The sequence below is a fragment of the Stegodyphus dumicola genome, chromosome 10 (genome assembly GCF_044657685.1).
Source record: "Stegodyphus dumicola isolate Sdum_Otavi_A_Nest chromosome 10, ASM4465768v1".
Lineage (NCBI taxonomy): Eukaryota > Metazoa > Arthropoda > Arachnida > Araneae > Eresidae > Stegodyphus > Stegodyphus dumicola.
The window spans coordinates 123,546,269-123,572,122 of record NC_140777.1 but is presented as its reverse complement, the minus strand read 5'-3'; the positions used below and the strand labels follow the sequence as shown (position 1 = coordinate 123,572,122).

General features: G+C 32.7%; 1 protein-coding gene across 3 annotated transcripts in view; it reads right to left on the bottom strand.

Annotated features, from left to right (window-relative positions):
• Nucleotides 1-25,854, bottom strand: part of LOC118198543 (ribosomal protein S6 kinase-like 1) — a 190,397-nt gene that overhangs the window by 75,377 nt on the left and 89,166 nt on the right. For all 3 annotated transcript variants that reach the window (XR_015043533.1, XM_085825493.1, XM_085825494.1), the window contains exons 8-9: nt 19,523-19,641; nt 669-818 (exon numbers count right to left, since the gene is read on the bottom strand). Coding sequence is in view for 2 of the 3 variants with exons in the window: in XM_085825493.1 (XP_085681619.1) it covers nt 669-818; nt 19,523-19,641 (269 nt within the window). In the remaining variant the exon portion in view is untranslated. The remainder of the gene's footprint in view (nt 1-668; nt 819-19,522; nt 19,642-25,854) is intronic.

Sequence of the window (25,854 nt, the reverse complement as noted above, 5' to 3'; positions counted from 1 at the left end):
TGAATTAAATTTGGAAAATGTGTCATCCCGCTTACAAAACACAATAAACCCAGTATTATTTATAATCATAGCTGGTGCACCTTTGGTTGTCATTGCAATGAGTTGTTTTATTGGCACATTTTCTTCAATAATACAGTTTTTAATTGCATCATATATATTTTGTCAAATATGATCAATAATGCTTCTTTCAGAAAGAAATCAGGAAACACTATTCTCATGAATATCAGAAGTTGATTTATTAATAAATGATTATAAATGATTTAAGCTAATTTCCTCTCTTTGCTTATTTTCTTTTAAAATATATGCATATATTTTCAGCAACTTTTTTATTCATAACAAAATGGGAGGGAGGAGGAAGAATATTCTGTATTTTATTTTCATCAGACATTTTAATTTATATAAGTAACATTCTGCAGAATTCCTTAAAATTTTATCCCAAGGAAATATATGTTTCAAAATTCAGTAACTATTCATTTTACATGTTAAATAATATTAAATTTATATGCTAGTTTTACTACATACACATGTTATAAACAATTTGTAGCAAACAAATGAGTAGTTCGGGTACAAATGGACATGGGCAAGTATCAATGCAGGACTGGAAAAAATAACATTATATAAACTTTCAAAAATGGTTTTTAAAAGTAGTGTATTTAATAAAAGGTTACCTTTACAACATATGTACAATTATTGGAGATATCCAAAACCAGAAGAACCTTTCCCAAAATTCCCAGTACTTTATATTTACTTAGATCTTGAACAGAGCCTTTAAGACTGATTACTGTTAGGGTAGGAGACTCAGACAAAGGTGAAGGTACCTAACAAGATAAAAACAGAGATGCATTACATAAATACATTGTTGTCTTTGCAGTTCAATAAAAAATTGAACTAATGTGAGCTACCTACATGAATAAAATAATGAAAAATAAATAAATAAAATGAGATTGATGGTTGAGTTGAAATAGAAAAAATCTAATTAAACATTAACTTTTATTGTAACTCTTTCATAATGTTTCAATAAGAAACAGAAGGTTTTCTTTCTTGTTATAATAAATTTATTAGAATTTGTTAAATATTTTTAAGAGGAAAAGATTTTATATAGACAAATATCACAATCAAAATATGGCTAAAAATAAATGTGCATATTTACAGAATACATTAATGCTATTTTATTTTAAATGATTACTAAGAAAGCAGCACACTATTTTTTTATTCCTTTCCCACATTTCTTTTAAAATAAATTGTATATGTACAGCTTTATTTTGCAGTTTTAGAAGCAAATTTTTATTTGTTTATGGTACACAATACATAAAAGAAATTCAATTTTATAGGCCAATTTTACACATGTTGAATTTAATACTGTGTCTGTAATTTCAGTTATGTCAATAAGCATTATTGCCTTTGCAATTGGATTCAGGTTTAACAACTAATTTTACAGATTTTCTTTTCTGCACTATAAGTGACATGCACTGCAATCTCTATAATGAGAAAGCACTGAATGGTGACACTTCAGTGCGAGTTATTAAATATTTCACAGGTTTAAAACGTTTGTTCATTGTGCATGAAAGAAAAATGTATTAACTTTCAGAAAATATATCAATTTTTTTAACAATAATTTTGCCATCAAATTAAATATAGAGATCTAAATCTTAGTTAGTTACTTAGTTATTCTTGCTGAATAACTAATGATTATAGTACGCAGATGAATACATATTTTCTTTACTTTTTCATCTGCCACACTTTGAAGCAAATCAAATATATATATATATCCAGATTTTAGTAAATTTCATTATTCTTGCTAGATAACTAACCACTAATTGAAGGCAGATGAACATAAATATGTGTGTGTATGTGTAAAATAAAAAAATATGTAAATCAATGTTCTAATTTAAATTTGCAATAGCTTCTTAAGTCTTCAATTTAATTTATATATTTTCTCTTTTTGTTCTAAAAAATAGTAACTGTTTATAATAAACATCTGGACTGCCAGTTCTAAATTAATCTATGTCATATGACTTTTATATAAAGGGGTGACATTTTGTGAAAGGAAATTCAATCAGCCGATAATAATTTTAGAGTGTTACTAATCAGACAGTTAAATGGTATCAAAATAATTCATTTTGAACTAAGATTTTGTTTCAAACAAATGGTCCAGCATCTCTTGCCAATAAGGTACTACCCTACTGGTGTCTTCTAAATGCAATAATTTCAAAAATGTAAATGCTCTGCTCTAGAACATGCACCCAAGTTATTTGTTACCACAAATGTAACTTAAAATAAAAATGAATATTTAAATCTACCAATCATCTACCTTTAACGAATGTAAATTATTACATGTACAAACTCTGTCCAGAAAGTTCGTGAATGTGACTATAGTTACAAAGGATTTTTGTTTTACATAAGAGAGCTGTTACCATCCTTTGAAGTAATCCCCACTCCTGGTAATGCACATCTGAGAATGGCTGTACAAGTTCTGGAAACTCCTGGCATAGTCGTCTTAAGGAATGGCCTTCAGCTGGCTCATAACATTATGCTGGATGTCTAAAATGCCCAAAAACTTCTGACACTTCAGGGATGATTTCAATTTGGGGAGCAAGAAAAAGTCTGGTGAGCAGAGTGGGTGATTCAGAGACACAATGCCCCTGTTGGCCAGGATCCTCTGCACTAGAGAGGCAGTGTGTGGCCTAGAACTGTTGTGGAGCAGGATCCAGTTGCCTTCCTGGTGAACTGGGTACTGGGGTATTGATGTACTGGGGGTCGCACTTCATCCATTGCAGCAGATGTTTTGGTATTTCCATGTATGTAGCGGCATTTGACATGCTGCCCTCAAGGAAGAATTGTGATGGACCTGTTATGGCACCTCAATATGGATGAGACACTTGAGAGTCAACAAACATCAAAAGAATTGTCTTGATGCAGGATTCCTCATTTTGAAATTTCTTGCTTTTCGTCGATTCTGGATCTCCCCACTTTATACTCTCACATCTGCCTTCGGAGTCGAGTCTCAGGCGTCAGGTCTCGTCATCTGTGATGACTGTTTTCAGGAAATTTGGATTTCAATTTGCTGCGTCAATGAGGTCTCCACAGCCATCAAGCTGAAGCGTCATTCGATCTGTCATGAAAGTACTGGCCACGAGTCCGGAGCAAAGCTTGCATTTACCCAAATTGTGGGTTACTATGAGGTAACCATCTCCCCTCATAGTAACCGTCTAAAAAATTGATGAAAGCAATAACTTTTTTAGACATGACCAAGATGACTATGAGAGATATAGCTTGAAGTTACTGTGTAGTAGATAACCCGTTCCCACTTCTCCCACTATCATTCATACTGTCACATGACAATCCTGGGCAAAAATTCCTTCACTTTCTGTATGCTGTCCAGGATGAGTGCCATAACAGGTTGACCACTTCGGGGAAGGGGGTTCAATGCTGTCCCGCCCTTGTCAGAAGAGTTCAAGCCATTCACACACACACTTCAACATAACAGCACATAAATTGTTGTCTGCATTTCATGAGTCTCTTTTGCTGATTTTCCAAGTTTAACAGAACAGCATATTCATTTGTTGATGCATTTTGAGTTTCAACTGTACACACAATACCTTCATTCCATAATGAGCTGTTTCCATACAATTAACATACTCACAGCATCACCACACTGGAACTGGTTCAGACCAGTCTTAACCTGCCGGCATAGAATTTGTCGGGTACATACTCTTAAAATTGTGATCCTTATGATGTCATTCACCAAACTTTCTGAGTAGAGATTGTATGTGCACATATATATTTGTAATAATAAAATTCCATAGTCAAGAATACACTTAAAATTCTAACTGTATGTTCTTTTCATTTTTAATGGCGACATTCTCTTATATGAAAGTATGTGGAATTAAATCCACAACCCCATAGTCAAGTTGTTTTTCTCGCCTTTTCTACACGTACAGTTATAGAATGTTCTGGAAATATTTAAAGCGAACTGGATTGGTTGACGAGGCTGACATCATTTCTTGGAAGCTCCGCCTTTCCAGAGGCTATAAAATGAGTCGCAAAGGAATATCGGGGCTTTTTTTTAATGCAACGATGCAGTAAACTTCATACAAAAAGTTATTAGTAATTCTTTTTATTTACTCCGGATATCTGAATTTGTAACTGCTATTTCTCCTGAATAATAATAAATAGATCCTGTTTTTTAAATTTATCGTCTGATAATTTAAGCTACGACTACATTTATGATTCTTCACCAATCTACTTATTCCGGACAAAAGCTGGTACATCACAAGGAGTCGGCAGGATAGGTGTACCAAAAGGTCCAATGGAAGAGAAAACGTTTTAAGTGCAAGATGTGTCTGTTTTTTTACAACTGAAGAATTGTGATACAGCTTTGTCTTTGCATTTTGAGCGTGTCTTATAGTTAGAACCGCATGATTTGGATATAGTCTGCTGGAAAGAAGTGAAGAATTTCAATCATTTATGCTGTTTTTTTTTTTTTTTTTTTTTTTTTTTTTTAACAGCACACAAACGAGCAGGATTAAATAGTGTACTCAACAGCCAAGTAAGAACAGATTTTAAGAAATTATTTTTTCTCAGTGTGTGAACTAAGTTGCTACGACAGTAGTTCGGTTTAAATATATTATGTTAAAGTAATTACGGATTTATTTAAATTTCAAGTCTTATTCTAATTAATAGTATTCTAAGTAAGATTTGATATTATCCTGAAATATGTAGTGATAATAATAAAATTTGAGAATACAAAATTTTTATTTAAGTCTATTATTCTATGAAGTGTTGATAATACTCTGAAGAGTTTTTGGTTTTAAAAAAAAATATTTTAACTATTGTAAAAATATTTTGAGAAAAGTGCACATTTTTTGTTCTCAAGAAAATTTTAAAGTTTCAGTTACAATGTCGACAAATTAGGAACCCGTTAATCTTGAAGATTCACTGAACGTGAATCAAGATACAATAGATTTAAATATTATTCCATTTGAAGATTCTAAGGACAGTGACATAATTTCTTGGTTAGGTTATTTTAACAAAATCTGCCAAAATAAGGACGAAAATTGGAAACTTCAAAATATTTCTCGTTACATTAAGGGAAAAGCCCTCTGGCTCTATATTAAAAATTGCCATGAGCTAAAAACTTACTCAGAATTTGAACAAATATTGAAAGAAAACTTTATCGATCCTACCTTAACTACTTTCGGTGACCTCGCTAATTTAAAATATTACGCCAGAGAAGATATCACAAATTACTTTTGAAAGAAAATTGAAGTGGGTAAGCGGCTTAATTTGGATAAATCAATTATTTTAGAAGGTTTGACAGATGGTTTGCCAACGAACTTAAAGTCTTTGATGATTGTCCTGCTGATCCGATAACTTGGCTAGAACAAGCCCACAAACTTCGACAAATTCATGAATTTAAAGATGAAAATTCACAAAATTATAACAGAGATAGGAATAGTCAACAATTCAGACAAGCTAATTTACGAAATAATAATCGTCAGTTTGTTGATAATCGACCCAATGCATCTAATTACAAACCTCGTAGTTTTCAACAAATTGGAAATAAATCTAACAGCAATATCAACAACAGAAAGAAAGTCGTAAGTCACCATACTAATAGTAATTTTGACGGTATAGCCCCATCACCTTGTAGAATATGTACCAAAAAAGGGATACCAAATTGTTATCACTGGGATCAAATCTGCCCATTCCGAAATGAGAACAACAAAACTGAATATAATTCTAATGTGGAAAACAAAAATTCAGGGTCTGATTCTTCGGGAATTTGACAACTAAGAATTAAGGGATTTTTATCCCATGGCAGATCAGTCGATTGTGTCGTGGACACTGGCGCGACATTGTCTATCATCTCAGAAAAATCTGCAAACAATTTACAGTTAAAAATTCAAAAGGTAAAAGGTACTAAAATTAGGCAAACTAAAGGAAATTTTTCTATTGATAAAATGTGTAGATTATTAATGAAAATTGGAAATATTATTAAACTAATTAACTTGTTAGTGTTAGATACTAATTTAGATTATGTTCTTTTGGGTTTAAATGAATGTTAATTATTTGAATTAAAAATTGATTGTAGTAATTTAGTGGTAACTCAAAGAAATGAAAACATTTCAAATTCTGTGAATGTAAATAACAGAGTTTCTTTGCATGTACAACTTGATCAAGTACTTGAAGAAAACAGTAATGTAATGCCATCAGTTTAGACAAAACCTAGAAGTAATATCTCTGAGGTAATAAGTGTTGATGAAAATAATATATCTAATGAAAATAATGTGTCTAAAGGTATAATAGTTAATGAAGGTAATAAGTCTAATATTATGAAGTTTAATGATGATAAGATGTCTAAGGTAACAAGAGTTAATATAAATAATGAAAGTAAAGTAAAATTAAAAATTAAGTGTTGTGAAAAAACAAAGTAGGGAAACAAACACAGATTCAGAGAGTATGGAGGAAGAAAACCCTGAATTAATTAAACTGTTAAGTAAATATAAGAATGTGTTTTCAAAAAATAAATATGATGTAGGTAAAATTAACATTGAACCACAACGAATTAACTTAACTTCTGATTTGCCTGTCACTTTAAGACCTTATCCAACTTTCCCTAAGGAAGAGGAAGAAATTAGACGACAAATTGATCAATTATTAAAAAATGGAATTATTAAAGAAAGTAGTAGTCCTTATGCATCCACAGTAACTTTAGTATTAAAACGCGATGAGGGCAAAAAAACCAGAATGTGTATTGATTATCATAAGTTGAATGCTTTAACAAAGACTGATGCTCATCCCCTGCCCCGGATAGACTTTTTATTAGACAAATTAAGTAATGCAAATGTTTTTTCTACAATAGATCTAAGATCAGGGTTTTGGCACATTCCTATTCACCCTGATGACACAGAAAAATTGGCTTTTATTACAAATTTTGGACTGTACGAATGTCTAAGACTCTCTTTTGGCTTTAAAAATTCACCGGCTATCTTTAACAGAGTTATTAAACGCATCCTCACTAAAAATAAAATCCAATTTGCTTGTATTTATTTTGATGACATAATTGTTTACTCTTCTTCGAAAGAACAACATCTAAAGCATTTGAGTGAATTATTTGAAATATTTATTCAAGAAGGTATTAAATTGAACCAGAGTAAATGTGTCTTTGCCAAAGATAAAATCAATTTTCTAGGTTATGAAATTAGAAAGGGTAAAGTTACCCCAGATAACCAAAATATTGAAAGTATTAAAAATTTGAAATATCAAAGTCATGTAAAAGAACTACAAAGAGTGTTAAAATAGGCAGTATAAATGTTTATCATAGATTCATACCTAATTATGCTAAATTAAGATCTCCTCTAAATAAATTATTGAAAAAAGATGTACCATGGCATTGGGATGATCAATGTCAAACTGCTTTTGATGAACTGAAAAATATTCTTATTTCAAAAACCAGTCTTACAATTGTATGATCCAAATAAACCTTGTCATGTTTTTGTTGATGCATCACAGATTGCTGTGGGAGCTGTTTTGAAGCAGCCAGATGAAAGTAATATATTACACGCAGTTTCCTACCATTCTAGAGCTTTAAAAGATTACGAAAAAAATTATGCAATTACAGAACTTGAATGTTTAGCTATTGTTGATGCATTAGATAAATTTTATTACTATCTTCACGGTAAAAAATTTACAATCCATATCGATCATGCAGCCCTTGTTTGGCTTTAAAATGTTAAGAATTTAAGAGGCAGATTATTCCGTTGGTCACTCCGACTCAGTATGTTTGATTACAAAGTTAAATATCAAAAAGGCTCAACAAACGTTGAAGCTGATATGCTTTCTAGACAACCTGTTTCTCACCAGCTCCAACATTCTGTGTATTTACTTAATCGTGATGAAATTATACAACAGCAAAAAAGTGACAATGTGTGTGATAAAAAATACGTAGAACTAAATGATTTGATGGTAATTAAGAAGAAAAAAGGTTATAAAATTGTGGTACCAAAATCCTTAAGATTAAAATTATTAACTGAAACTCATGGAAAATTCGGACACCCAGGTATTCATGCTACGTTAAATTTTATCACCCCACAATATTATTGGCGCTACATTAGTAAAGATATTGGAAATTTCGTGAAACAGTGCCATGTTTATCAAATTAATAAAAAAAAAAAACCCCAAAATTTTGGACTTATGCAAAAAGTACCCCCCAACTGATAAACCTTTTGAATGTCTTTCTATTGATACAGTCGGCGTTTTTAATTATTATAATTCTACAAAAAAATATTTACATCTTGTGATCAATCATGCCACAAGATATGTCTGGGCTTTTCCATCTAAAAGCACAACTACAGAAACTTATGCTAATATTTTGAACAAATTTTCCAAATTCAAGTCCCCGAAAAAATCCTTAGTGACCGCAATGCTGCATTCACCTGCAATAGATTAAAAAAATTTCTTAGAAATTATAATGTAAAACAACTTCTAACTACTGCTCATCACCCCCAGACAAATGATAAAGTAGAGCGTGTGAACCAAACCCTAGTAACCCGTTTAAGATATAAAGTAAATTCTACATCATTGAAAATTCCATGGACGAAAATTTTGAATCAAGTTATTAGTGAATATAATAATTCCCCTCATTCGGTAACTAAATTCACCCCTGCATATCTTTTACTCAGAAAACTTCCTTACTTCCTTTCGATTCTCCCCTAGATCAAAATACTTACCCTCCGGTTGACATAGCAAAAAAATTAGCTAAAGAGAGAACTTTAGTTTTTGAATATCATAAAAGGAATAAAAGTCGTTATGACACAAAATTTGCAGATGTAGATTTTCAACCTGGTGATATATTTTTATTTGATGAATTTGAATTTCCGAATACACGTAAATTGACACCTCCCTATTCTGGACCATACCAAATTGTCAAAAAATTATCTGAGGTTAATTATGAAATTGATAAAAAGAATTACCACACAAAGAAACCTACTGATATTGTCCATGTTTCCAGACTATGACACTACCAAGACCCAGAAAATTTTAAACTACATTACCAAATAGGTAGATACACCTTCCTTTTGGTAAACACTCAACTGGGGTTGCTACTAATGGTAATTAGAGCACCTCTAATTATTTAATGTCTAATTTTCTGTGTGTTGTTTTGTATCTTTGTATTTATTTTGTATTTATGTGTCAATTTTGGCAACAACATTAATGGTAATTATAAAATACTATTGAAGTTGAAAGTTGTGTTGAACGACAATGCAGTATATGACATAATTGTCATTGTCGATAGTAAAAGGTAAAATACGAGTAAAATTATTGTGTAAAATGATTATTATCAAAATAAGTGTTTTATGTGAATAAGTAGTCAAAATAAAATACTGTAAACAAACTAAAAGTCAAAAGGAAATGTTAAGAAATTAGTCAAGTATTGCAATTGTCAATGATATGAAGGAAAAAATAGAGGAATACCTCACCTCAAATAGAAAATTTTAATATTAAAGCCACAGTGAACTGGAAATGAAAGATTTGTAAAATAAGAACTGCTCTAATGTTTTGCAGCAACATCTAAAGACCTGGATCCAGAACTGAAACTGTTCTTCAGAAATGTTTTCCCAATAATGCATGCATAATGTTATTTTTCTTTATTTTCTATAAATGTCAATATATTAAGGTATATTATTTACAATTTATATATTGATATTATTATTGATTGTGTTATAGTGAGAGTGTCTATTTAAGATTAATATTACTGCAACTCGAATTCTGGATGCGAGTTCTTCAAACAAATTAAGCAATTATTTTAAAATAATTTTCTAGCTGTTGTCGTGGTTTTTTTTTTTCACTATCTGGAATGTCTTGTGGTCGAGGTGCCCGGCTTCAAGCCTTTTCAGATGGCGAGAATATTTGTAATAATAAAATTCCATTGTCAAGAATACACTTAAAATTCTAACTGTATGTTCTTTTCATTTTTAATGGTGACGTTCTCTTATTTGAAAGTATGTGGAATTAAATCCACGGCCCAGTAGTCAAGTTGTTTTTCTCGCCTTTTCTACACGTACAGTTATAGAATGTTCTGGAAATATTTCTGGCGTTCAGTTATAGAATACAGTTATAGAATAATATATAACAGTTATAGAATGTTCTGGAAATAGTTCTGGAAAGGCGAACTGGATTGGTTGACGAGGCTGACGTCATTTCTTGGAAGCTCCGCCTTTCCAGAGGTTATAAAAGGACTCGCAAAAGAATATCGGGGCTTTTTTTTAATGTATTGATGCAGTAAACTTCATACAAAAAGTTATTAGTAATTCTTTTGATTTACTCCGGATACCTGATTTTGTAACTGCTATTTCTCCTGAATAATAATAAATGGATCCTGTTTTTTAAACTTAACGTCTGATAATTTAAGCTACGACTACATTTATGATTCTTCACCAATCTATTTATTCCAGACAAAAGCTGGTACATCATATATATATATATACAGTACAAAGTCTGTAATCCGGATCTCAAAGCTACAAACTTCATGTGCATGCGTAAATGCCTAATGCGTTTACGCATTCACATTTAATGTATGGTATAAGCTAGGCTAAAATTATTTAAGGCATTTCAGTTAATTTTGCAAATTGCGCTATTCCTTAATCTTCTAATCGGATCCGGCTTATTATTTTTTGCAGACTGTTAGAACAATTTTATAAAACTTAAGCTTGAACATTCAATTATGTCAAAAAGAGTTTCCAATTCTGGAGCTGCCAAAGGATCTACAAAGCGAAAGCATGTTTCGATGTCCATTAAACAAAAAGTGGAATTGCTGCAAAAAATGGATAAAGACCTATCCGTCTCAAAATTATGCAAGAACTATGGCATTGGAAAGTCCACTATATATGAGACAAGAAAAAGGAATTTTTTGAATTTTTTGTGGAAGCATCTTAAACAACTTACATTGAAAGAAATGTTTAATAAAGTAAACAAATAAATGTTAAGCATTTTTTTTTTTTTTTTTTCTTTTTTGTAAATTTTGATACCCTTTGATCATAATTGTTCTTTATTTCATAAATTACGATTTCATACTTTTAATTGTATAACTTCTGCATGCCATCTTACCAGATTTAAATTGATGATCTATAATCCGGAAAAACCCCTAATCTGGAATCGTCGAATTCCCAATGAGTCCAGATTACGGACTTTGTACTGTATATGATTACAAAACTTTTTTTTTTAAAAAACAAAATATAAACATGCCTAGTATTTTTGTGTATAAAGCTGCTGAAAAATTATCAGTAAAGACATAAAGTAAGAAATTTAGAACAAATTTTTACACAAACCAAAAATTTAAATTCATAATTAATAAATTTCAAATAATCCTATGAATGCTACAAAGAATTTAAAATATGTTAAAACCAAACTTGTCAAACAAGCAATAACCCAACTCAAAAAAAATTAATGAAATTTAAAGAAACGTGAACATAACAGAAGAGGAATTCAATCAACTTCAACGCCACTTTGGCAGAACATTGAAATCAATTGAAACATTGAAACCAAAATTGTAATCAACTGAAATCTCTGTTCTACAAAAATCCTTGCTTTTCTGCATTCAGAATTAGCTGATGAACCCTTTCAATCTATCTCTCTCTCTCTCTATATATATATATATATAGATAGATAGATTTTAGAGGATTGCTGTTATGGTGCGCTGCTAGAACTTAGAAGGGAGTTGATTAAAGAAGATGAAAGCAATAACTTTTTTAGTCATGACTAAGATGACTGTATGACAGATATAACTTGAGGTTACTGTGCAGTAGATGAAATGATGAAGCTGCAGGTACTCTTCAAACAATTTTTAAATATAGTTACTTTTAGCTATTTTTGAATCGCCTCGCAAAGCGAAGGCTTTTCTTAATCGCTGTTGGGAGTACACATTTGGCATTATAGAGTGCAAATAAAAATACTGCTTACTGGATAGAAGCATTATTAACTTAGTTCCACAGATCTGAATTTTGAACAACTCTTATAGAGAACAAACTTAATTAGTACAGCATATCCTTGATTGGTACAGCACAATTTGTGCACACTTCACCCACCCACCACACAAACACGCACAATTTTATATAAACATATTACATTTTAAAAATAGAGAAGGCAGCAGAGTAGCAAACAGAGGTTATATTGACAGTGATAAATGAGAAAGAGTGACGTAGTATATAGTTGACAGTATTTAAAAGTTCAGTTCTATTGTTTTAGTTCGGAGCAGTGACTGTACAAAAGTTTTTCAAAGTGCAGACAAACCACAGAAAAAGAGTGATGCAAAATGGTGCAAAACGAGAGGAGGATGAGGATGTGTTTAAATAAAAATTACAAATTTAAAAGATCTACTTGTTGGTTCAAATTAAGTTCAATAATTTTGATAGTGATTTTGTTTCAGATTTAATATATTGTTATGAAATGTACAGGCACGGTAAGATGGCTTTCCCACAAAGCAGTTTTAGGGTTGCCATAAAATGGCAACGGAAAGCAGGGTTGACACATTTGGCGACAAAAGTGGCAATATACCATGGACAGATGGAGAACCTTCTGGAATGAATTCTTATCAGTTTAGCCCAGAATGTTCTCGAACACAAGCCGAAAGCTACATAAACCCTGCTGGTCCGTAGTCAGTAAAAGAGAGTGTGCCTCGCCTAGCTAGCGTAGTGTCAATCATTGAGCGAGTGTCTCGAAGTCTAGTGCCGTGTGGGTCGTCGAGTGCACCAAAGGAGTCTGTTAGTGTATCGCGGTTAGTGCATCGTCGAGAGAGCGTGTTGAGCTCCGGGAACGACTGAACTGAAGAGTTGGAAGCTCTGCTCGTGTGTCGTCGAGTGCATCGCGAATTGTAGCGTGGAGAGCCTTGAGAGTACGTGGAGTTCCAAGAATGACCAAGCAGAGTTGGGAGCTGTACTCTGGAAAGCAGAGTCGGGTGCTCTGCAGGAAGCTGTCTCCACTGTGATAGCCTGATAACCTGAAGGCTGTGTGGCTGATTGTTCCAGCGTGTTTATAGTTGATCTTTGATGACCGTAAAAAGTGTAATTGGAGCTGTCCTGATTAATATTGGCTAAATAAAGTATGTTTCAATACTTCATCAAGTGTCGTCGTTATTCACTCCAAATCCACACGAACCCTGTACAAATGTATAGGAAGAAAATAATGTAACAACTGGTGTCAGAAAAGGGAGAAAAAATGCAACTTTTGGTCTTTAGAAGTGGGATTCGAACCCCCGCCCGGAGAACCGGACTGCGAACCCCATTCTGACAGCTGGGCAGTGAGTGCAGACAAGGTCTTGATTCTAAACCTGGATACTTCTGCTTATACAGGATCGGATTCAATTCATGACCCTGGTGCAAACATCGGAACTGGTTTTCAGGAAATAAAGGTAAATAAGCATGTACCATCTGCTAATGATACCGAGGTGAACTATACGCATGCTGCGAATGATCTACAGAGTGGTGTACAAATTGTTTTAGATTTTCCTGTGGATAAAAAGCCTCAAAGAACTGAATCTCCAGACTGTGATGTGAAAAACAGAAATACATCTGAGAACTGCAGTGGAAAAGTATTTGACCTGGGTATATTTTAATGAAAAAACAGAGACTGAAATTCATTCAGAACTTTAATTTGTATTATTTAAAATCGTGATGTGTTTAGGTTGTGTATGTAACTTGTACATAGTGTAAATATCTGTTTCTTTAGTTATGTTATTTATTTATACCTTATGTTTGTTTCATTACGTTTTGTTTATATCGAATTAGGCTTCTGACAAAAGGTTGTACTGCCCGGGATGTGCAGTCCTTGGGAGGGGCCAGTGTTACAAAATGCACAGGCGTGGTAAGATGGCTTCCTCCAAAAGAAGTTTTAGGGTTGCCATAAAATGGCAAGAGAGTGCATGGTTGCCACATTTGGCGAGAAATCACCCATTTGGCGACAAAATTGGCGATATACCATGGACAGATGGAGAACCTTTTGGAATGAATTCTTACCGGTTTAGCCCAGAATGTTCTCGAACACAAGCCGAAAGCTATATAAACCCTGCTGGTCTGCAGTCAGTAAGAAAGTGTGTGCCTCGCCTAGCAAGACAAGTGTGTGTGTGACACGTTTAGAGTGCAAGTTATTTAGTATCGAGTTGGTGTTTCATCTAGCGGTCAATCTCTGTAGAGTCGATCGAGTTGACAACTGGGCAGCGAGTGCCGAGTGGGTCATCGAGTGCACCGAAAGAGTCTTTTAGTGTATCGCGGTTAGTGCATCGTCGAGAGAGCGTGTTGAGCTCCAGGAACGACAGAACCGATGAGTCGGGAGCTGTGCTCGTGTATCGTCGAGAGCATCGCGAGTTGTAGCGTGGAGAGTCTCGAGAGTATGTGAAGTTCCAAAAGCGACCAAGCAAAGTCGGGAGCTGTACTCCGGAAAGCAGAGTCGGGTGCTTTGCAGGAAGCTGTCTCCACCGTGATAGCCTGATAACCTGAAGGCTGTGTCACTGATTGTTCCAGCATGTTTATAGTAGATCTTCGACGACTGTAAAAAGTGTTATTGGAGCGGTCCTGATTAATATTGGCTAAATAAAGTGTGTTTCGATACTTCTTCAAGTGTCGTCGTTATTCACTCCAAATCCATACGAACCCCGTACGAATGTAAAGGAAGAAAATAACGTAACAACTGGTGTCAGAAAAGAAACAAAAACAAAAAAAAAAAAAAAAAAAAAAAAAACCCGCAACAATATATATTTATATATACACACATATGTATATATTTTAAGACACACACACAAACATATATATATTAAGTGGCATTGCTATATATAGCAGATATAGCAGATGCCACTTACTACGACTGTGGTTAATATTATCATTTGAATATTATTATTGAATTACCCACCCTTTTGTACATGAAAATATGGAAAATACATTCCTTACTGTAATCAAAAATTCAGTTAATATGATCAAATTTCTTAAATGAAGTAAAGTTGCTGAATAAAGTCAAAATAGATTATAAAAATTGCTAAATGGCAAAGAAATGTCACCAAACAGCTTGGTCTCAATTTCAGTCAATCATTTCAAATTAAGACAAAAAAGTATTTTAGTTTGACATAGATTTTTAAAAATTCTATTGATTTTTAGGGTGATCAAACACAGGTCCCTCTTCTTCAGGATCATAATAAATTTTTGCCGGCAGTTTTTTTTTTTTTTTTAATCCTAGGGAAGAAAAAATTCCCTGAAAACATTTAATGCCATATTATAGCATCAGTCAAATTATTTCCAAAATTATTATGTACAGTTTATAAATGAACTTTTGCATTAAAGACATCAAGAACAGTTCATAAACAATCCTTTGCAATTTCCTACATAAAATGCTAAAAAAAAGAATATATATATTGTTCTATTTATATTTACATTAAATTAATTACATTTTATTGCTACTGAAGAATATTTTTCTCATTGTTTAATGTTATCATTAAAGTTAATATCACCAAAATAGTCATGGACAAATGTGATCACTGTATATATAAGATATGGTGCCTCCTGCATATGTGTGATTAAAAATATGTAAAGAAAAATTCTGACTTTAATTTTCAATAGTCTCTTAACTCTCTATATTAAATTAGAAACTTCTCATTTTCTAAGCTGCTTCATTTTAAAATAAGCAAAGTCAAATGATTCGTACATAATGTTAATGCTGAAGAAACTTAGGCAGAGATTCAGCCAATAACAATTTTAGAAAACTATTGATTAGAAAATCAAAATAAAAGTATAACCCAAACTAATTCATTTTGAATCAAGATTTTTTCTTAAACATGTTGCAGTCTGTTCCCGCTTAGCTAGATTACAGTCTGCTGCTTCTATACGGGATCAATTGAATGTGGGAATAATCTACAAATGCTTTACCTTAAATATAAATATATAAATTTATATCCTATTTAGAAATACAGGGTGTCAATAATTTAATCACCAAATAACAAACTAAAATTTAAACATAATTTTAAAAAGTAACTGGAAAAAATTTATATTGATATAATCTTCAGTTAACAGAATTTCATTTGTTCTAATTTTTGAGAATGACATCGGGGACTTATTGGTTTACAGACAAAATGGGATCACACAATGAAAAAGAAATGTGAGGTCTCTGGTTATGGGGAATGAAATACAGTCAAAAGTCATTAATTCGGACACCCATAATCCGGAATGATCTACAATCCGGACCTCAAAGCTAAAATCTTTCTGCGCATAGGCGTTTACGCGTGCGCGCAAGACTTTTACGACTGCGCATATGTGTCTGCACAAGCACAGAATACGTTTTCGCGTGCGCGTTTAATGTATAACGGACGGTATAAGCTAAAATTATCTAATTATCTATTTCAGTTAATATTGATGATTGCATTGTTCCTTAATTTTCGAATTGGATCCGGCTTATTATTTTTTGCACACTGTAAGAGCAATTTTATAAAAGTAAGCTTGAATTTTCGATTATGTCAAATAGAATTTCCGATGCTGGAGCTCCCAAAGGATCTACAAAACGAAAGTATGTTTCGATGTCCATCAAACAAAAAGTGGAATTGCTACAAAAAATGGATAAAGGCATATCCTTTGTCTATCTAACCGTTCCGAAATCTGTTTATCAATTTCACGCTGCTCTGCGCGGGGGAGGGGGGAACGTCGTGGCGCGCAATGAACTGGAAGTTGATCTGTCAGCACTATCGTTATCTTCAGGGCAGATGTTTTTATTTTATTCGGCTTATAATTCCTTACTAAATGTAGTATTTCATCTCGATGTACTCCGTCTTTGATATGATTTAAATCAAATTCCTCGTCATTATAAATATCACGAATACAAATCAAATAGTTTTCTGATTGCAATTTTCTAATTTCGGCTATGTGTAATGTATGCATGCGCATACGCGCATTGAAAGAAATATTTAATAAAGTAAACAAATAAATATTAAGCTTCTTTTTCTGTAAATTTTGATACCCTTTAGATCATAATTGCTCATTATTTTATAAATTACGGTTTCATATTTTTAATTTTATAATTTCTGCATGCCATCTTACTAGATTTAAACTGATGATCTATAATCTGGAACCGCCGAAGTCCTGACGAGTCCGGATTAAAGATTTTGACTGTATGTAAAAATAGTTAACAGGCAAATTTGGCATGAATTTAATAAACCTCCATCAATGGAACAATCATCAAAAGGATGGTTCAAACAGATTTGAGAGACCATACGAGGGTTACTATTTATGTTTTCGGCCTAATAATGAAAAAGCAAATGTTTATGATTGAAATTGGTTTTACCATATTTCAAAATATTCTCCATGATCAATATACTTTTGAATGCAATTGAAGCCAATTTTTGAAGCACTTTTTTCACTCCAATTGAGGTAACTCCAAAACATTCTTTTTGAGTGTATCAACTGCTTCTTCCGGAGTCACAAATGCTAACCATATAATTTATTCTTGATGTGCAGGAATTAAAAAAAAGTCATTGGGTGCAAATCAGGGCTGCATGGGAGATGACCTATCAATTCAATGTTTTGGTACGTCAAAAATTCCTTTGTTTGAGCCAATGTGTGAGAGCTCACATTGTCATGATGAGGAATGTTCACCTCTTCTGCTTTTTTCGAATTTTTCTGATGACTTCAGGCAAACAAACGGTCATGTACCATTCGGAATTGACCTTCCTGTGTTGCTCTAATGCCATTGTCACCATATGACTGGTAATGCTGAAGAAACAGGCAACCATTTACTTTGATGTGCTTCTTCCACAAATAACTTTTGTTCATTTGGCTCATCCTGGAAGACCCATACAGTTTACTGCTGTTTTGTTTCAGGCTCATATGTATAGATCCATGATTCGTCATTTGTGCAAATGGTTATACACAGCCTTTAATACACCTTGAACGCACTTTTCCAACATTTCTCTTTGCACCAATCGACACAAGCATTCTTTAGAGCCATCAGATTATGCAGGATCCAATGCGAACAAATCTTTTTTATGGCCAAATAATCACATAATATCTTGTTAATGCTTGTAATACTAATGCCCAAAGATACCTCAATCTCAAGGTCACATGATGATCTTGCTTTATCAGTTCATGCACAGCATTGATATTTTCTGGTGCAACCTTTATGGAATTTGTAAAAGAACGAACGTTGACCCCGATTCAATTCGCTATACCAGTTTTTTTACTGTGCTGTAGGATGGTGCTTTATCACTTTATAAAGAATTACATACATTGAAGCACTATTCTATCTTAATAATCCACATTGAAAGTTAAGAAAATAATCACATACTTTAGATCGGAATTGCCTGCAGTTGCCTAGCAAAACTGACTGTTGCCAAGGCCAGAAATATAAATAGCAACCTTCAAACATGTTTTGCATAAAGGATCTGCAGGTAGACCAAGAATCAGTGATGAAAATGTTTCCGCCATTTGTGATGTGTTTGTGCAAATTCCCAGCAAATCCATTCACTGTGCCAGCCTGCAAACAGAAATTCCCAGGCGGACTGTTCATAAAATTGTTCTTGCATGATTGAAACTGACTTCTTATTAATTGCAGATTTGTAAACAAATCAAATCCAATGATTGAGTCATTCATAAGGAATTTCCTGTAGACATTCTTGAACGTATCAGTAATGATAATTGTTTCTTCACAAAAACATATTTAGTGATAAAGCAATATTTTATGTTTCAGGAGAGGTTAACTGACTTAATTGCAGGATTTTGGAAACAGTAAATCTGTACTGTGTTAGGAAAACTGAGCAATGTAGTCCTAAAATTAATGTCTGTGTGCACTAACTCATAACAAAGTAATTGGTCTCATCTTTTTTTCCAAGTCATCCATTGATTCGGACATTTACTTTGATATACTGAGATCGTTTGCTGCAGTGTAATTAGAAGAAATGTAGCCAAGCATTTTTTCCAACAGGATGGGAACCCTGTCATTGGGTTACACATGTGCACAACAATTTTCTTGATGAAATATTCTCAGATCTTTGGATTAAGGTACAGGTGCACCAATTTCACAGCCACCCCGTCTTCCGGATGTCACAACACTTGACTTTCTTTACCCTGAAGAAGAGTTTATGCTCCAGAGTTTCACAACATCGAAGAATTAAAAAACTACAAAACCAGAGAATCACTACAGAAACCAGAGATTTCGCAAGATGCTTAATAATGTCGAGAAGGAAATTAAGAACAGACTTTTGATATTCTCCGAGTAACTAATCGTGCTCAAGTTGAAGTGTATTAATATAAAAATTCCTCAATACAATTCTGTCAGTCTATTTTCCCTATCTCTTATTCTGTATTATTTAAAACATATCTTTATCCATTCAATTACTTATGGACATCCTGTACATAAATCAATATCCTATTTATGAAATAAACTATTTATTATACAGACATTAAAAATAAATATTTAATTATAATATAGCATAGCATAGAATACTCACTAGATTAAAATTATTCTGATGAAAATAATTTTAGTACAATATTTATACCTTTGATTCTGTACTATTTACAGATTTGGGCAATTTATTTTCATAAATTTCTTCAGCTCGCATAAGATATAAGTATACTTTTTTACGGACAGCATCACTTAAATCAGGACATGGTTCTTCTGGAAAAGAAACCAGCAACAATTACTTTATTGAGATTAATATAAAATTAAGATTCTTACAATAAACATAAAATTATAGAACACATTAAACATACAAAATAAAAATTTCAAATTAACAATTTTATTTTAGTAGTAACAATCATTTATATCATCATATCTATAATATAAACCATTTAAGAATACTAAAATTTGCTTTTTATAAATTAAAAAATTGGAACTGAAACACTAATGTAATTAAACGCAAAAAAGGTCTAGTAGTACCTTGGTATATATCATTAATCTGCTCCAGTTCCTTGGACATACACTAAGCAAGCTTTTCAAAATGCTTTTCTGCCAACATTTTGGTAGTTTTTCAAAGCCTTCAGCCTATAAACTTTGTGATCATGAGTCCAGAAACAGATCAACCTCATTTTGGTTGTCTTATGCAGAATGGAAGATAGCACCAGCAAGATATAGCTGTAGGTGTGAAAAAAGGTAAAAAAGTCCAAAGCAGCAATGCCGGACTATTGGTGGGTGCGACAAAAGATCCCATTCGAGTCTGTACAGAGTTCAGCCAGTGAATGCAGACAAATGTGGTCTTGTATTACCTTGATGGAACATTACTTTTTTGTGGTGGAACTCAGTTTGATGTTTTCTCTTGATAGTAACACGGACTAGCATCTCGCTAGACACCTTACTGTCAAGGGTTTTACCTTTTTCAAGATACACTTTGTGGATAATACCATGGCAATCCCACCAGATACAAAGTATGATTTTTTTGCTATTCAAATTGTGCTTTGCAATGCTGCTGACAGGCTCACTGGGTGCAGAAAACCCCTCTTTATGGCCTGTGTTGTTGGAGTAAATTTACTTTTATCACAAGCGACGATCCAGTCGAGTAGTTGCATACTGATCTTCCACAAGTTCTGGCAGTAATGTAATAGTCCTTGTTTTTGAACTTTTGGTACCAAATCTTCACAGTGCTATATGATGCAACATTAGTACCTAAAGCTATACACATGATTTGGTGATATTCAGTAGCTGAGTTTTTGCAACAGAACTTGATGATGTACGTAAATGATGGTTGTAATCTGGTAGTGTGATAGTTTCATTTCAGACATCTTGTACTTAATAATAACAGTATTTTTTTACAAATTTCGCAACACAAAGTTGTTATAAAGCAAGTCTCTTTCAAATGCCAAAATTTGTTTGACAAAATATGATTAAACAGGCCAACGTGAGCTGTTTGCACAGACAATATTTGTGGTGGTGGGAAACTTTCATTAAATTCCAATATAGACTATACATAAGCAAAGCACTGGGCATGATGTTTTTCTGCTACCAAGATCAAAAGCAAGTTTTTAACTTGCTCTAATGTCTCTGATTTAATCAGTTTCAGCCCCTTCACAATGTCAGCTGATTTAAGAGCGTCTTTGATTTTCACAATCGTAGACATTATCATCCTGGCATATGGTACACAACAACCAAGTTTCAGATATACATTCTATCTCCATAGTTTCTAACAATCTCTCTTTTTTATCTTCATGGTGATCCTAAAAATTTTCTCTGTAGCATTTCATTAGCTTTCCTAAATCTCCTTCTTAAAATTTCCAAAAACTTGGGGGGGGGGGGCGAGGACACCACCCACAAAATCGCTTGAAAATTTAAAACAGTAGTGCAGTTTGTTTACTGAATAGTAGTAACTAGCAACTGCTATACTGTTGCCCATGGGTAATACTAGCATTGTCTCAAAAGATGTAAACAAGTGTAGTGCACACAGTCGTGACTTACCATATTCCAAACAAAAAAACATACACCAAACAACATTTTCATGTCCACATAAGATGCATACCAAGTTAGATGTATTTCAAAATGGAAGTACACTAAGGTACCACCGAACTAGTTAAAATGGCCACTGTGGGTGCTAAGTTGCCAAAATTGATGAATTTATTTGCCCAATCTGTAACATGCAAATTTTATATACTGTGAAAGGCTTATGCAGTAACTGTTTTAATGAAATATCAAAAATCTTTTTTCTTTTCCTCTTTTTCTTTAATTAAGATTTTTGAAAAACCAAAATTTACTTAAGTACTTGCAAATGACATACTGAAAGTACCTCTCAGATATATTGGAATGGAAGAGACAATATATTTCATCTGATTTCAAATGTAAATTATAGCATCTGAGAATTCAACAAAGCCTTATATAGTATTCAATCATATCTTGCAAAAAAACCGTTTCGACTTAAAAAATCAATAAATCTATTTAAAAATTTAAATGCCATAGACCAAAAAGGATTTAGCACTTTTGAGATATTTGTTAATATTCTGAACTCAAATTTATTTTATATTGTTTCTTTAAAATGTATTTAGCCCTTTTTTTACACAGTGAAAATCGTTTAACATGAAAGAGGGGACTGAAATATTTTTCATATTAAAGGATATCTAAGATTATTGTTTTAATTTAGATGAAAGGTTAATTTCATATACAGTCAAAAGTCTTTAATCTGGACCTCAAAGATACAAACTTTCTGTGCATGCATAAACTCATAATGCGTTTACGCATGAGCATATGACCTTTTCGCATGCGCATAGTACGTTTACGCATGCGCGTTTAATGTATAATGAACGGTATAAGATAAGCTAAAATTATCTAATTATCTATTTCAGTTAATGTTGCAGATTGCATTGTTCCTTAATCTTCTAATTGGATCTGGCTTATTATTTTTTGCAGACTGTTAGAGCAATTTTATAAAAGTAAGCTTGAACTTTCGATTATGTCAAAAAGAATTTTCGATTCTGGAGCTGCCAAAGGATCTACAAAGAGAAAGCAAGTTTCGATGTTCATCAAACAAAAAGTGGAATTGCTGAAAAAAATGAATAAAGGCAAATCCTTTGTTTCTCTAACCATTCCGAAATCTGTTTATCAGGGGGGGGGGGAGGAACGTCGCGGCGCTCAATGAACTGGAAGTTGATGTGTCAGCACTATCCTTATCTTCAGGGCAGATGTTTTTATTTTACAGTCAAAAGTCATTAATTCGGTCACCCATAATCCGGACCTCAAAGCTACAAACTTTCTACGCATGCGTCGCACAGGCGTTTACGAGAGCGCGTAAGACCCTTACGGCTGCGAATACGTTTGTGCGCATGCGTGTTTAATGTGTAACGGAGTTATACGCTAAGCTAAAGTTATCTAATTCAGTTAATGTTGCAGATTGCGTTGTTCCTTAATCTTCGAATTGGATCCGGCTTATTATTTTTTGCAATTTTTTTTAAACTGTTAGAGCAATTTTATAAAAGTAAGCTTGAACTTTCGATTATGTCAAATAGAATTTACGATATATATTTACTACAAAGCGAAAGTATGTTTTGAAATCCGAAATCTGTTTATCAATTTCATGCTGCTCTGCGGCAGAGGGGGGGGGCAGAAACGTCATTATTAGATTATGATAGATTAGAAAGATTATGTCAAATAGAATTTCCGATATATATTTACTAATATGTAATTTGTATCTACAAAGCGAAAGTATGTTTTGAAATCCGAAATCTGTTAATCAATTTCACGCCGCGGATTGGAAGTTGATCTGTCAGCACTATCCTTATCTTCAGGGCAGATGTTTTTATTTTATTTGCTTTATAATTCCGTACTAAGTGTAGTATTTCATCTCGATGTACTCCGTCTTTGATATGATTTAAATCAAGTTCCTCGTCATTATAATTAGCTTCCGATAGTGAAGAAAGTGACCCAGAGGTTATTGAAAATGAAAACCTTTCGATTGACAAATTAGTCGGTATTCTCAACACAACAATTATAGGACTTGAACAACGGAACTTTGTAACTAAACAAGAAATTATGTCTGTTTATAGAATTAAAGAGAATGTATTATCACATAAAAAACGAAGCAACTTACATTGAAAGAAATGTTTAATAAAATAAACAAATAAATATTAAGCCTTTTTTTTTTTGTAAATTTTGATACCCTTTAGATCATAATTGTTCTTTATTTCATAAATTACGGTTTCATATTTTTAATTTTGTAATTTCTGCATGCCATCTTACCAGATTTAAACTGATGATCTATAATCCGGAAAAATCGATAATCCGGAATCGCCGAAGTCCCGACGAGCCCGGATTAACGACTTTTGACTGTATTTGGCTTATAATTCCTTACTAAATGTAGTATTTCATCTCGATGTACTCCGTCTTTCATATGATTTAAATCAAATTCCTCGTCATTATAAATATCACGAATAAACATCAAATAGTTTTCTGGTTGCAATTTTCTAATTTTGACTATGCGTAATGTACGCTTTACGCATGCGCTCGTTGAAAGAAATGTTTAATAAAGTAAACAAATAAATATTAAGCTTTTTTTTTTTTTGTAAATTTTGATACTTTTTAGATCATAATCGCTCATTATTTCATAAATTACGGTTTCATAGTTTTAATTTTATAACTTCTGCATGCCATCTTACCAGATTTAAACTGATGATCTATAGTCCGGAATCGCCGAAGTCCTGACGAGTCCGGATTAAAGGATTTTGACTGAAATATGTTTTTATTATTATAATTTATATAAAAAAGGCTAAACATAACTGAATGGAAGTATAAGAGTAAACAACTATTTCAGATCATTATTATAATTTATATAAAAAAGGCTAAACATAACTAAATGGATTCCTGCATTGCTATTTCTCTACCAAGTTATCGCTGAAGCATAATTTCATCTCGTTGGTTGTTCAAACATAATTTTCTATAATAAATGATGAATATTCTTTGAAAAAATTCTTCTGCAGACTTTTCATCACTGGGCAATTCCCAAATTGTTAAATCCATAGCATTATCAAAAAAGGATTTAAAATTTAAACTAGTACTTCAGTGGCATCTTAAGAAATATAGAACTATCTAAACTTACATAATTTGAAATCAGCAGGTACGCTAGATTTGGCGTGCTGTTAAATGGGCGTGTTTACTAGATTTGGCACTTTTCTGCATACATTTTTGCTGCAATTTTTTTAGTCCTCAAAACAGAATAGTACCAAAAAAAAAAAAAAAAAAAAAAAACATATTCAACAATATTTAAGTTTATTAGAATACATAGATATAATGAGCAGGAAATTGGAGGCGAATGCAGATTTAAATCTTCATTTCTTATTTTAACAAACATGTTGCGGCGAACAATCAAGTTGGTACATTAATTGTGCCTATTCCAAGAGATTTTACATTTTAGCTAAATTTGCAAAGAAGGAAAGAGCAGACAGACTGCAGTCTGGAGAGGCCAATTCATGGAAAGCAAGTGCGTAATGTTCAGGATGAAATCTTAAGTCAGATTGAGTTAGTTTTGGTTCTCAAAGCATTCTGATTGGATGGTTAATATTGCTGTAAAATTATTATTGGCTGTTAAGAGTTTTAGTTCTGCTTACATCATCATAATTATGTAAGAGTCATATGACATAAGATTTTTCTTGAAATGACGCAGTGCAAATAGATGTTGCTATTTTTAGAATAGAGAAGGGAAATTAATTTACGCAGCTAATTTAATTTTTTACATATTCTTTTTCTTACATATATAAACATATATTTATTACATAGATATGTATATATGCATGTATTTAATAAAAATGAATAAAACAAAAACATCCACAAAAACGTATTAAAATTTAATACAAAATTTTCAAGTTTTTTGAAAAACAAAACATTTATTGAGTTTTTGGAAAATGAACTGCTATTTTTCTTTGCATGGTCCTTTTTAGCATCAAATTGTTAATAAATTGTTCAATGTTGTCCATTACTTAGTCATTTCACCATTGGAATGTGCGTCTACACTGCACATGTTTTTATAATGTTCCTCATTTCGGATGACGTGTTAATAGGAGCTGCATTATTCATTTCATTTTCGTCGCCGGAATCTGCATCAATGATATTTTTTTAGCTTTGAACAAATTCCAAAATATCTTTGTCTGCCATAATTGGGGCTGTACACACATTATCATTATCTACTGCAATGAATTCTTCGGATAATATAGGACAGTCAAATAATACAGAAACTTTCTCAGACATTTTATTAAGTGTAGGCTCGTTACAATATCCTCCTTCTCCACTTTTTTTGATGCCAAAGAATCAGATACTTTTGAGAATCGTGCACAACGAAAACGATTTTCAATCGTCCTTGGAGTCGCCGAATTTGGAGAAGGCTGATCGGAGTCTTAAAATATGTTAATGGAAAAATGAATT